We start from the raw sequence: 14780 nt of genomic DNA, 5'->3' as shown, positions 1-14780 counted from the left end.
CAAACCTGCTAAGCTATCTTCATGATGTTTAAAGGCAAAATGAATAGATTTGTACTTCCTATGGTGACAGAGTAAATAACCTGTGGCGAGCGGAACACTCCACAAAATATCCAACTGTATTATTGTCTGACAGGAGGCTCAATCTGCCACAATTTGAAAACTCCTACACTAAGCAGTAGAGTTCTGTTCAGTTTGATACTGTATGCATTGACTGTGTTTTCATTGTAAATTGTCCCATTTTTCAAGATCCATTCATTGCTGTTCCGGTTGCAGTGATACTCTTCAGTATGCACATTTGTGGAGCTGGACACCGTGATGTCTCTATAAAAAGCTAATATCGGTTTTATCTCTCCAAATATTCTTTTTTTCCTCAGAACTGATTGAGATTTCTGGTAAAGTTACTCTGGCCTTCCTATCATTGAGTGTTTGCACATAACAGGAGGCTCTTATTCATGAAGGCATCTCTTGATTTATTGATTGTTGACCTTGTCATTGGCACGCCAGCCTCTCTGAGATGATCCTGACCTGGCTGGATGCAATGAAGTGGATTTCCTGCATCTATCTGAAAATCCTATAATACTGTTTGTGTGCACTTAAAGAATGGACCAAATTTCTTTGACACGTTTGTTCATTTTCTATCAGCACTTTTGAGATGGAGCTGAAAGTCTACCATTTGTAAGGGGAAGCTTAAATGAATGGAGTTTTGTTGTAAAATAATTACAAAATAAAAAATAATAAAAATAGGTCAACCTAATCCCTTCCATTTTATTTTGTAAGAAAATTAAAAAAATGTTTACTGGAAATAAAATACATTTTTTGTGAGAATGTAAAAAAAAAAAAGTTTTTTAAATTGATATTCTATTTAAGATTTGTGTTGTGACATGCGGTTTCCTGCTCTCTTAATTGCTCCTCTTTGTGATCTTTCACATTCTTCAAACTCTCTCTTTAATCTGAACAGTGTTGTTCAGTCCTCGCCCCCCTGCAAACCTGCCGCAGTTCCCATCGGAATCTTGAAGAAGGGCATTTAATCAGCAGCTTTTCCCATCGTCACAACCCAGTCCACCTCCCCCCCAACACACCCTCACACATTTACTTAAAGATATTACACCAGTGCTTTCAAGCGCCATGATATTTAATCAATTAAGTAAAAACATGGAAACAAATCGGCACTGCAACGTGATGTTGAGGCCATTCATCTATACATGGTGAAAATCTGCAGTCAGCATGCTCTGTGAGCTTATGTTTGCAACACATTAACAAAGCTATCTGTCAAATAATTACACATGCGTGAGTAACGTAACGCAACAATTAGATGAGATAAATAGATGGCTTATTGTTTCAGGTGCAGAGCTGCAGCATCATGTAGCTTGCGGCAGCCTGATGTCCATTTTGCCACTTTCATGTTTAATGGCGTTAATTCAGCTGGCTGCTTTCCATTATGATGCTTGCATGCAACTATTGTGTTGGATGCAGTAAAACACACAAGGCCTTGTTGTGATTACAATGGCTTGCTGTCCTAAAATCTTTGAGGAGTCATGAATGCTCCCAAATGACTGGTAAAGATGAAATCCAGACAAAATGTGGTTTGAATTCTAGTGAAGACAGACTCCAGGTTGTGCTGGGTATTAACACACACACACACACACAGAGATGCTGAGACAATCTTGGGCATATGTTGGGGTCTAAGCCAAGCACAGCAGGGGGTGCTAAACACAATAAACAGTTGCTTGTATGGGTCTGTCTGTCTTTCTGTGAAGAAGCAGACATTCTTGGACTTGAGTCGTGCCATCACATGTACACAAGGGAGTAAAACAAATCATTGCATTTGAGTGGCATCAGCCCACCTTTGCAATCAAGTCCAGGGGTTGTCTGCAGGACTGCGGTAGGGTCGATGTAATTTCCTGTGCGGAGTCAGGCACTTCCTGTTGCAGGTACAACTCCAGCATGGATGCCAGCTGAGAAAGGCCTTGTTTCTTCTCCTCAGACATGGAGGTCAGATCTGTGTAGGAGAAAACAAAATCAGTTCCTCATGGCTGCAGCATGCTGGCTCAGACTTTTGTGAAGTTTCCGATAGAGACTTACGTGATTCATGTTCATCTAAAGTGTAGAACTCCTCACTGCTGCTCTTTACTGGAGTTGACTGCAGGACATAAGAGTTACGGTAAAAAAAAAAAAAAAGCTTTATTTTGCAGCATCAAAATATCCCAATCATTGATGCACCCAACGGGCTTATTTAAACAGATGGGACATTTTCGTCTTCTGCTGAAGTGCAAACATGACTGCTATAAAGCTTTCAACACAAGCAAACAAATAAAATGAGCATTACCCATCTGTTTGATTCAAAGTCAATTAAAACCAATTAGTCACCAAAATCCATATTCAATAAATGATGAAGATTACCAAGGCAAAGATGACTCTCGCAGCCAACCGGACAGAGTTGGTAGGGATTCTGGGAAGGAGACGTTGCAGACATTTGCACTCCCTTTTATGGTCAGACCATGCTTGTTTCTACCAGGGAAAGGCATGTAAACAAACACATACAAAACACGTACATTACTCATTACATTATACCTGGCAAGTGATGTTGCAATAGCGCGCCATCTTGCACTGAGAGCACCTCAGCAAGGTCTCATGCCTGGACAGAAGAAACAGACACGGACACCAAAAATGGAATAACTGAAAAGGTCAGTTCATCAAATAAATTGAAATGCGAGTATAAAATATCCAACAAACATTTAGAAATGACATTAAAACAGGAAGAGATTCTTTGCTATCGTTGATGCTACTTAAGATCGCGTTACCACATCATATAGTAGCATGCACTGCACTTTTCCAATGTAAAGTATTGGCTTATCAGTGGCTATGTTTGGCTGTGTGTGTTCACTAGAATTAGCTTATTCTCACAATGAAATTGGTAGATTTTGTACAAATATGAATGCTTATTTTTAAACAGTGAATCAATATTTTGGGGAAAATTCGAATTTTTTTTTATTTAATCTATAAAAAAAAATACAAATGTATGTATGGTAGTAGACGACCACAATGACCTGTATCCCTCAAGACATCTGTATTTCCCCGCTATGTTAGGCCTGATGGAGATCTCGGGTAAGTGTTTTTGTGCGCACTAACTTTTTGTATGATTTGTCAAAAACCACCCATCTTTATCCAGATTTTCATCTACAACAGTGACCCGTGAGATATCCCTTACCCCATCGCTCAGTTTGCTATGTTGATGCTTATTTCATGTGCATTCTGCCTGCCTTCGAGGTGTGTTGCTGCCCTTTCCTCAATGCTTGTCAGTATGATAACAAGCCAGTGTACTGCAGTGTTTGTGTGTGTGTGTGTGTGTGTGTGTGTGTGTGTGTGTTCTCCCTGGGGCCAATTACAGGCACTAAGGATGACAGCACTAGAACACACACGTAGTCAGAGTCACCCCCCAATTCTGAGGGATAGTATTTACTCGCATGTGTAGTTCAACGTGTGTGTGTGTGTGTGCACGCGCACACTGAGCAAACACAGACACAGCATAATGCTTATAAAATATGGTACAGTGGAAACTCTACAGTCAAATGGCCCCAAGTTGTATAACTCTGTTCAGTTCCGAGTCTTGGTGGGTTTGTTAAATAATCCACTAGGCCGGTTGTTTGGGAGAGACATCTTTGTCCTGGCTGCTCAGTACAATATGGCCATGTTAAAGATCTCCTCTTACGCCAAACTGACTTTTTAATGTCAGCAATATGTGTCCCTTGAGGCTGTTCATGAGCACTAAACGTGACAAAAATCTATCATGGCCACCGCTAGTTTTCTCCACACTTTTGATAGAAGAGCCGCTTAAACGGTTGCTTTTGAAGGTACTGGTTCTCATGACATCATGAAAGAAAAACGTCCATCCTCATGGGCATGAAAAAGCATCTGGCCCGCCCTGTGTATACACCTACCACTTCACTGAGGACAGCTTTGTAAGAGATCAACAACCTCACCTTTCCTGTTTTCAGTCACGTCAAGAGTAATGTCTTCAATGAAGGTAAAGGTAACCTCAAACGTTCATTTATCCCCTCATTCATCATTTATATGTATTTATATGCATTTTGAATTGTTTTCTGCATGTAAAACTATAGAAACATGTTTTGTGTTACCATTTCTGGCTTTTTCAGAACATAAATTGGATTTACATTATTTCAAATGGGAAAAATGTATTCCTTAACACCCATTTTGCTTCTCGTCGGACCTTCTGGAACTAATTAATAACGCTAACAAAGGTTCCACTGTACTTTTATTACATATTTTGTAGTGTGGAATGTTAGAAAAGGTTTGATCGAGTGCTATTACTTAGAATAATAGAACAATAATCAGCAACAGTAGGTATGAGAAAAACACACATTTACCTCTTTAAGGATCTGGGGTACAGTTTTATCCACAATGTAGTGGCAGACAGGCATAATATAGCAAGGTTCTAGGTGGTCATTTCAAAGCATATAAACTCGACTTTACTCGGCACCGACAGGGGTTAGTCATCTTTTCTGTTATAACTGATGACTTCATGTTTTTCCGAGTTTGTCATTCTTTGCAAATGTGTCGTCAGCGGTGGATGTTTCAGGAAGCCATGGTGTTGTGACAATCCTGCTTCAAATGTGCAATGAGTTTGGTCGTATTAAACGTCCCTGGTGCTGTGCCACCACATGGAACTGCAACGTCTTTGTCTGAATTCAATGAAAAATATACCTGACATCACTCCTACTCCATGCTTAACACATTAGCACACTCTGTTGTTGCAATCACATGGGCTCTATCCAGCCAGTGCTGGATAAACGTGCTGGGACGTAGTCTGGAATCCACTGCTTGTATCGGAGCTCCCATATAAGAGATTTTAGATGCTGGCCGATATAATTTGATACAGGTTTTTTTTTTTTGCTGATATCGGCTTGAAATCCGATATCAATATCTGATCGGGACACCGCTAGTGACTAGTGAATAAAGTGCACAATAGTGTTTGTTGGAGGCACACATTAGCATTAAGGGCACAGACACAAAAATTGGTGTGTTCCCAGTAGAGCGTCTTACTAAAAGGTCTAAACTCCAGCAAGGCTAGATTTTGGCCACACTATTGTGGGACCTCCGACACTAGTAAGTAAATATTTCTATATAATTCTAGTGTTATATCATCTTATTATTACATAATTTTGTTAAAGAATTTTGTTACATAAATTGTATGGAAGTTAAGAATATTAAAATGTTACTTTGAAAGATTTTCAGTATGATTGAAGGTTTTATTATAGCCAACGTTTGACTGGAAAGATTATTTTTGAAGCAAACTTAGCCTCAGGCGTATCTTATCATAGACCATTTGTGTCATACAATATTATAAGGTTCTTAAAGGATAAAGCAGTGCTATAATATGAAAACATACTTGGATGTCAACATTAGCCACACAACTTTAGCATTTCCGATGTGGACATATCAGTGTGGGACACAACTTGAGTGCTGTATTTGGCCGAAGGCCCCCGAAGTTCATACGGCAAATGTCCAAAATAGAACCTATTTTCTGCCCCCTTTGAGTGTAATTTATCACCCTCTCCTCCATCCATCTCCTCGTGTCCTCCCTTTCCAATCTTAAATTTATAGTCCTATGCTGGGGCAAAGGTTTGTGAAAACACGGCTATTCCTGTCATGCAGAGAAGGAGCAGGAACGTGAAAAGCCACCCACGGCGAGACACTAGGCAATAACAACAGATAGGACCGAGCCAGAACCAAAACACAGCCGGGCTCTGCTCAGATTTAGCAGAACCACGGAGTGAGCTTAAGTCAGATACTTTGGTCACATCACAAGCGGCCAGCTGGGCCGGGAAGTCCAATCATCTTGAAGTAAACTCAAACAGGAAGACTGATGCTGACCACAACCCCACTTTGAGTTCTTTCAAATAAGGAAAATGTTGCCTCTCAAAGTGATTAAACACTCGAGGAGTTCTGCTGACACCACAAATGGAAAAAATAACACTTACGGAATAATGGATCGAAAGCTACACTAAAGCCACCTCTCACCCCCCTCCCCCTCAGAGAATTGTCTGACCCAAATGACAGTCATGTTGCACTGAGGTAAACGTGCCGTGTAAGCAAGAATCGACACGCCAGTGAGAACCAAAGCCAAGGAGGTGTCACGACGGATATTTAATGAGGAGGAAAATCAATTACTCTATGGTGTTAAACATGATTAAAGACAGACAAAAAGGTGACCTCGCAACTAAGCCAGAACCAAGTAATATGCATCGAATCAACGCTTTGTTGTATGTTATTTTGTAAATTCATATTTTTGAAATGAGCACCAATTACCATCTATTCATTAGCATTTGTATCTACAGTAATATGGTGGGCAGTGTGTGTTTTTGTACATACAGTGTACAGTGGTGACTCACAATCAGCAACTGCTGTTATGGAGCCAGCTTCCAGGCACCTACGTACTCGAGGTTACCCACTCAACATACAACACATGCAATTCAGTGCAGTGCAGTAAATAAAACTCCATCTCCACAAGAAGGAAATATTAATAGTTTTGAAGAGAGGGGTTTGTTTACATGCAAGGTCAAGGACTTTCCTTGATAGACTTTTCAAGATGTTGAGCAAAGAGTAGCCAAGGTGATGATGGTGAACGTAAAGCCCAAGAGCGGACTGCTAATGCTAGCCATCCAGCAAATAGCAAGTTGCCACTAATTATTAAACCAGCCTTTGGATGGTTTTAGCGTTTTAACTGTACATTTCTTTTTACGTTTGTATGGCAGGTTTAATGCGTCAGGTGCATCTGTGACGTAACGTCACAAGCCAATCAACAGTACAGTGGTTAACTTCTTTTTACACTTGAAAGCCAAATGTGATAATGCAGAGAATTGATTTTTTTTATTTTTTTAAATTCATGTAACGTTAGAATGTAATCCTAATGTATTTAAATTTTCATTTCCATTTAGTATACTGATTGGAATCCCTCACGGCAGTCTTAAATTTACTAAATTATAGTAGTATAAAAATATTATTATAAAAGCCATTTGAGTTTGACCTAACCGTAACAACAGAAAACAGAAGAATTTTAAAAACGAATAAATTAACTTTTCCCTGGCTTCTTGAACTTGGCAGTGGGCAAAGAAAATTTTCATCCAGAGATTAATATCATCTTTCCAATGCAGTCATTTTCCTTCATTATGGTGCCTCTCATCATCCTCTCTTTTAATCTTCTTCTTTCCCTCTCACTTCAATTCCCTTCTTTCCCAACCTTCCACCCACCCTGCTGAAGTTGCCCTTTCAGATGCTTTGTAAAGTGATGTCTCGAGGATGGCAGGTACGGTGTCGGAACGCAGGCACGCTATGAAAACTCATGAATAACATTAGATGGCTTTCATTAGGAACAGGCAGACTTGCTCAATTATGACACTATCATGTTGCCTTCCTCTCAACAAAACATTGGATCTCTGTGTTTTTCATGCAAAATTTAACTCAAAATTAGCAGTTTTTGAATTGACAAGAACAAAAAAAAGAAAAAGTGAGGCAGTGAATGGAATCACAAGAATACCAAATGTGATGGACACCGAGTTTCAACTTGAATATGCAAGTGCCTGAAATCCTGCACTTAATGAGTGTACTTTTTTAAGCCCCTCCTATCAAATGCTTAATTAGGCCTACCTCAGCATGTCTGCACACGTGTGTGTGTGTGTATATATATATATGTGTGTCTTGCATGGTAATTAATTTCCCGAGAGTACCGTGCTGTTAGATCAAAAGTTACTTCTATGCCCGGGTGTGTTTTATATTATTAATTTGTGGGGTCTTCTTCTCTGCTGTACTGTCCGGTCGTGCCTGAGTGGATTTTCTTATTTGCAGGTTGAGTAGCTAGCACGCCATGCTACGGCTCTCCCTCACACTACACCAATCAAATGCATGTAAATTAGAAACAAACATCAATCAACTGTTCAATTTCCACATCCTTTAAACGGGGTGGACCTATTCCAAACCCACCATGCTGCCAATTGTAGACATTTAATTAGTTCTATGTAGAAATGCTTGATATTGGCCTTCATTACCGTTACTGATATCAGCCGATACCGATATTGGCAGCAGCTCTTCCCTCAAACTAATGGTGTCTAATGAACACATTATGCTTGTTCTAATGTGATGCATTTCACAAGTAAACACTGTTTTTTGCTAAATAAGACAAATACCGCAAGATACAATGGAAGTTATAGAAAAAGTGCCATATTTATTGTACACACTTTGCCTCAACAAAAGTCCAAAAATCATGACCAATAGTCAACTAATAATAACATGTTAGCTAGCTGGCTAGCTAGCTAGAGTCTGGTCTTTAGACTCCAAATGTGACTTTTTACCACAGTCACATTTTGTTAAACTCTTTTGTTTGCCTTTATATAATGATAAATGAGCACAAAATGGCATAAAGACGATGGCCACACTCTTTGAGTGGAGATCTGCTTGCAAAAGGAAGTAGTGTATGAATTTATTCTGTTTTAAGTAGAGCAGGACATATTTCTATTTAATAAAGATGTTTATTTGCATTATTTTATTCTGTTAATTTTGTTTTCTTGAGCCAAAAAAATCATTATTGAACAGCTTATATCCCATGTATTCGTATTACTCCGAAACATGCATCAAATTAAATTCAGGTTTGTGTCAAATAGTACAAAAATTGTTTCGTGTCGGAATCGGCAGCATAAAACCCTGAACAGAGCATCGCCAATACCAATAAAGTCACTCGGAACTCAGTTATGTCAACTTCCGAACTGTACAAACTTTAGGGTGTAAGAAATCGGAGAGTCCACTGTAATCGTCTGTGAATGAAAGAGGGCCATCTATACGTGGATTCTGTCCTGAGTTCTGGACATGACCCACTAGCAGACCACAAGCACACCTAAAAAAAAGACAGGTTGGCAGGATGGAGCTCAGTCGGAAAAAGCTCAACCATTCCTACACTGACTTCAGATGCCAAACAGACCACTGAGACAATAACCCGGCCCAACTGCCATCTAGTGTTGGAGGTGTGCAAGACGTGTGTGTGTGAAAAGAGGTTTTGTGTGTATGTGTGTGTGTGTATGTGTGTTTGGTGAAGAAAAACATGCCAGCTGTGTGGCATTGAGAGCCATCTCAGAACCCTTGCTGAGTTCTTAATGGCTGTTTGGAGCATGATTCACTAACACCTGAGGGGATGCGCATGAGGTTGTGTTTTATCATGATGACGTGAGGACACGCATGCAAACACACATCTGTAGGAGGCTAGAAAGTCATGCTATACGTGTGAATGATGGGCAGATGAGTAGGAGGAATGAGAAGAAAAAAAACAGATAAGGCGCGAGAGAAGCTAGAAGAAGCAGATGGGAGAATAAATTGAGACGAGGCAACGAGGGACGGGGGGCGGGGGGGGGGGGGGGGGTTGAAGGCGGGGAGAAAGGGAAGTGCTAACTTGCATGATTTCCCTCTTCTCATCTTTTCCTGTATGCGAGGCTACAGTATGTGCATCTAAAGTAGCAATCTGTATGCTTCATATAGCACTATATCCACACTCTTATCACTGCGGGGTGTAAGCAAGAAGGTGGCGGAGTGCTTGAACGCCTTTGTGTTGGTAAACACAATGCAAAAGTGTATGCAAATAATGCGTGGGTGTTTTTCTCGTCTTAAAAGCTGGAAATGACTGAATTATTTCTTAAAACTGCTACTTTGACCCAAAATGTGTTGACAATACTCATGTCAAGTGGTCATTTGCGGTATTAAGCTGGAATAGTCACAACAGTGCATGGTAGGCTGCTATTCAAAAAGAGTGACTTGGGTTTACATACGGAAGGCGGTGCAAGGCGGTGCAAAAAAATAAATAAATTATGGAACTGTCACTGACATTGCATGACATGATGCGGTGCCTCCAGCATAAACACACATTTGTTTTGTTCCTTTTCTTTATGCACAGTGGAATTGGAATCTCTGACACCCCAGTCTTACAGACTGAGACCCGTCCACACGGAAACGCCTCTGGGATTTTCACATCCACACTGCGTCAGATTAATAAATAGTCACATCCAGACGGGAACGGATCACTAGGTGAAATGCATAAAAGGCACACCTACCTGTGGCGCTGTAAACAGAGACAGAACCAGATGACGCCGAAACTGTAGAAGAAGAAAGAACGCATGTGCATGAAGTCCGCTTTGCAGGGCTTGTCTAGACTGACGACGAAGTGGAATTATTTCTGCGAGTCATTTTGGACAGTAAGACAAAATGAGAATATCGACTGGGGTGAGTCATGCCAGTGGAAATATTCAGAAAATGTATTATATTGCAGTGTGGCCTGCTCACTTCTGGTCAGGTGACGGCGACGGGGCGGTGGTGTCACTGTTTTCAGAAATTAGCGGCTTTTCAGATTTTTTCCACCCAATCTGGAAGCCATTTTGAAAAAATACAATTTCAGCGTACCCACAATGCCATTTCTGTGTGGATGAAAGGCCGAAATGCCAAACTTTGCCGTTTGACCTGAAAACGTTTCTGAGTGGACAGGCTGTAAGTCTATCTCCTTTCAAACTACAAGTGTCTTTTTTAAAACTAAACAACAGCTGGCACTTTAATTTCAGAAATGAAATAGAGGTCACTTTTGTTAAGTTTTTAATAAAATACAAGCCAAATGTCTTTTAAATAATCTCTTGTCTGTACTTGTTTTGTTAATTGTTTTCTTTAAAAAGGAGCGGGGAAAAAAATCATGAATACATTTTTTTATGAAAAAAAAATCTGACATTTTACTTTTAGACCATATAACCCAGACCTAATTTGGAGGGTTAAATTGCAGTAGTAAAAACAGTACATGGTATGCTGATATGATTTGGGTCTGGCCAACCCCAAAAAATGCTATGGAATTTAATAATTGATACATTTTTAACAGGTTGAGTGCTTCCTTAGCTTGACGTGCATGCTCTACTTCAGTAAGTAGTTTGGTTCTTTTTTTTTTTTTAAGGATTTTTATTTTATATGCAATTCTTGCCATTTGAATTTTCAAATGTTTCAATTTTTTTCGGTTTGACTAGATCAGGGGTGTCAAACTCATGTCATGGAGGGCCGAGACACTGCAGGTTTTCTTTCCAGCCAGTCACTAAAGCAGGTGATTTTAATGATCAACACCTTCAGTTTGAGGGAAGGAGCTTATCAATTAAATCACCTGCTGAAGAAACTGGTTGGAGAGAAAACCTGCAGCGTCTCGGCCCTCCAGGGCACGAGTTTGACACATGTGGACTAGATGATGGGTAACTTCCTCTTACACATGTAATAAAGTGAAGGATGTTAGGGAGCACAAGCTATGAAGTCGGCTTGATTTCAATGCCTTGCCTACCAGGTGCCTTTTACACTACGCCCCAGTCACACATTAAAAAGGTGAGCAGTTTTACTTCATTTTCAAATTTTATATTGTTTTATGATACATTGGTTGACGTCTTTTTACACTTGCGCAGCAGTTAGAATGCATGGCAGTTAAAGTGTCAATTAAACCTGTACAGTTTTTTAAAATGGTGACGGTTTGACACTGAAACAGATTACGGTATTTGTATTTCGATAGTTTTTTCCCAGCAGGAGAACAAACAAATGAAGTTAATGGCTATCCCTCAATGGATTACCGTATGTTCAGTTTTAAATAGGTTCCAAATAAAGGCTGTAAATCAATCACTTCATTAATGCCCGAATGCTGCCAATGCAAAAAACTTTCCACTGAAACAATTAATGAGTACTTTATTTAACTTTGCAATTATAGCATTTAAGATCATTTTCCTACATTTAATTCTGGCTTTATTCCCATGGTTATCCCTCCTCGCCTACCTGTTCTTACATTTCATTGCTGTTTGTTGACCCCAGGCTCTTTCAATGCTGCCAACGTGCGTGCGTGTGAGTGTAGTTTCTTTGTATATCAGTCATTACTTCCATGTAAGCCAGTGGTTGGCAGCCTTCAGCATCAAAAAAGCCATTTTGCCTCCTCTTCCAGCAAAAAAAAAAAAACAGTCTGGAGCCGCCAAACATTTCACAGCTTATAAACTTGTCGAAATTGTAATTTTTTAAAAATGTTACCTGTTACCTGTTATAAAATTTAACAAAAGTGCAGCCAGCATGTGTAGGCCTACTCTGAAATCATTTAAGCACTGAACTCTATAAGCCTTTTAAGTGGTGAAAACAAAATGTAGCCAACTTTAACATAAAAAAGCTCACCAGAGTTCACGTTTCTGCATATGAGTGATGTTTGCTAAATAGCGTTGAGCCCGCGCTGAATTCTCATTAATAACCATTCTATTGGTCCTGTCTTTGTCTTTGCATAGAGAGGCATTTTTTTGATGTTCTCAATTATTTCTTGTATATTTTTTGTAATTCGGACAAAAGATGCTCCGATATGTTTAGGGAACGATTCTTTCATGTATTCTCCATCATCAACGGCTCCCCCCTCCTTCCTATCTCATGTGCAGCCCAGAGTTGCCAACTTGGCAATTTATTTGCGAAACCCCACGACTTTCCAAACCTTCTTGGTGACTTATTTTCCCAAAAGCGACTAGCAACCAATGTAGGGACTGGTACTTGAAGACGTAAAAGTGAAAGCATGTATTGTTCTGCAGTTGTTGCCGAGAGATCTGCACGCCTCGCCACAGTCAGCTTCCACGGCACACTGTTTGTCTCGCCCAGAGTCACCACCTCAGCGATTAGCGTGTCACAGGCTCCGAACATATAGCTACAGTGCGCTTCTCATTATAAAACATACTGCTATGCTCTCGTCAATTCGTTTTATTTTACTATGCAGTAACTTGCTTCAGACTGAGCTCCAAACTCCATCTCCAGTGAGACTCACTGCTTACACTAGCTCACCATCCCTTCCTTGCTCATGGGTTGCCGACCCCTGATCTAAGCCTTTGAGGCCTGTAATTAACTTTAGCTTTGATGCCCCACACTCACAGACACTAAGACAAGCAGCATCTTGTTGGTGCAGCAGTACACAGGGGCTGGGCACACGCAAACGTTTCAGGTCAAAACGGCCAAGTGTTTTATCGTTTCAGCCTCTCATCCACACCAAAAAGGCGTTCTGGGTGTCCCGAAACAGTATTTTTTTTTTAAACGGCTTCCAGAGTGGGAACATCTGAAAAAGGCCACTTGTCGTTTCCGTATAGACGAGCAATCCGCTGCTTTTTGAAAACGATGAGGTCACCGACCGGTCGCCGCCCCGTGACCAGAAGTGAGATTTAACGACGAGCCAACATATCTGAATATTTCGGGTGTCATGACTCACCGCAGTAGACATTCTCCTAGTATTTTCTTCTTATACTCCCAAAACGACTTGCAGAGGTAATTCCACTTTGTCGCAAGTCTAAACGAGCCGTGGAAAGCGGAAGACGACGGACTTATGCGCATGCGTTCTTTCTTCTTCTGTAGCATGGTGTGTCACGTGGTTCCGTATGCGTGTCTGTTCACAGCGCCACACGTAGGTGTGCCTTGTATTACACAGTTTTCACGCCGGTCACGCGTTCCCGTCTGAATGCAACTATTTACTAATCCGGCACAGTGTGGAGACAAATTTTGTGTGGTGTTTTCGGGAAAAACCTCACACCTCTCAGGCTAATTGCTGCCTTTAGCTCTGTGTGTGTGTGTGTGTGTGTGTGTGTGTTCGACAGCTGTTTGATCACAGCAGTTCAACTTTACACATCTCTCACTAATATTAAATCAATGAAAGACTCTGTCTTGACAGGTGCGTACAGTACGGCAGATGTAGCCATGCCATTTACTCAGTATCTCAATAACACAAGCACATTAACATGTCTCTTGACCAACACACACGCATGCAAGTATAATGGAATTCAGCAAAGGTACAAACTGTTATTGATTTTTCTTGTTTTTACTCCATCTTCAAGTGTGAGAGGGTGAATTTGTTATTTAATATATTGATTAAACGCCAAGATCCAATGTTAAGGCTTGTAGTCTGCAGCTGTAACGCAGTGTGTGCGTTTGTGTGGTGTTTAAATGTCTATTCCATGTTAGCAATAACAGTTAACTTGAATGTGTGAATGCTATTGTGTGTCTCTTCTTCTGCATGTTTTTATTGCTTTTAACAGCGTGAATGGGGGGGAGAGAACATTCAATTTCAATCACACAACAAAATATGCAGCTTCTTTGTTGTTGTTGTTAATTAAACTATTAAATTTGCCAATACATGAAGATGAATTTCCCTGCTGTGGATTAATAAAGTACTACTATACTAACACAATTTTGCACACAAAACCATTTGCCTAAAGGAAAAATCATATAAATAAGATGATAAAGATAAAATTATAGCAAATCAGGGCTGTCAAAGTCAACGCATTAGTAACGTGTTAACTGAAGTTTACTGGAACGGCACTACGTTTTTTGACACGTGATTAACAAGCGCGCATTCTGTTTGACCCTCGGCCGATGCCGTAGTTTGAGAAACCGCAGCGGCAGCAGTTGTTGTAGACCGAGAGGTGGGAACAAATGTTGAGAAGAAATGTGCAAAGAAAAAGGTGTTTTGAATATCACGTTTCACTACACTCTTTTGAAAAACATGCACCGGAATCACCTGTCTGGCCTGGTGGCACTTGACAGATAAGGAGTGGAAGAAAAGGCTGCATTTAAAATTAATTAATGCATTTGCTGTTCAAGGCTGTGAAAACGACCTTAATGTTGACATTGTTACAGACAGTAAATTTAAATTAAAAAAACAAAAAACAATCCTGCCACTCACCAATGTCACATATTCACACACACAAATT

General features: G+C 40.3%; 1 protein-coding gene across 9 annotated transcripts in view; it reads right to left on the bottom strand.

Moving 5' to 3' along the window:
* smyd3 (SET and MYND domain containing 3) overlaps positions 1 to 14780 on the bottom strand; it is a 75018-nt gene that overhangs the window by 59134 nt on the left and 1104 nt on the right. For 8 of the 9 annotated variants that reach the window (XR_008569726.1, XR_008569728.1, XR_008569727.1 and 5 more), the window contains exons 2-6: positions 10110 to 10151; positions 2572 to 2635; positions 2401 to 2508; positions 2083 to 2140; positions 1845 to 1999 (exon numbers count right to left, since the gene is read on the bottom strand). Coding sequence is in view for 2 of the 9 variants with exons in the window: in XM_054769657.1 (XP_054625632.1) it covers positions 1845 to 1999; positions 2083 to 2140; positions 2401 to 2508; positions 2572 to 2635; positions 10110 to 10151 (427 nt within the window). In the remaining 7 variants the exon portion in view is untranslated. The remainder of the gene's footprint in view (positions 1 to 1844; positions 2000 to 2082; positions 2141 to 2400; positions 2509 to 2571; positions 2636 to 10109; positions 10152 to 14780) is intronic. The other variant, XR_008569731.1, reaches the window with a different exon arrangement.

This window comes from Dunckerocampus dactyliophorus, chromosome 3, assembly GCF_027744805.1.
Source record: "Dunckerocampus dactyliophorus isolate RoL2022-P2 chromosome 3, RoL_Ddac_1.1, whole genome shotgun sequence".
Lineage (NCBI taxonomy): Eukaryota > Metazoa > Chordata > Actinopteri > Syngnathiformes > Syngnathidae > Dunckerocampus > Dunckerocampus dactyliophorus.
Note: the sequence above shows the minus strand (reverse complement) of the source record. Positions and strands in the feature narration are given on the sequence as shown.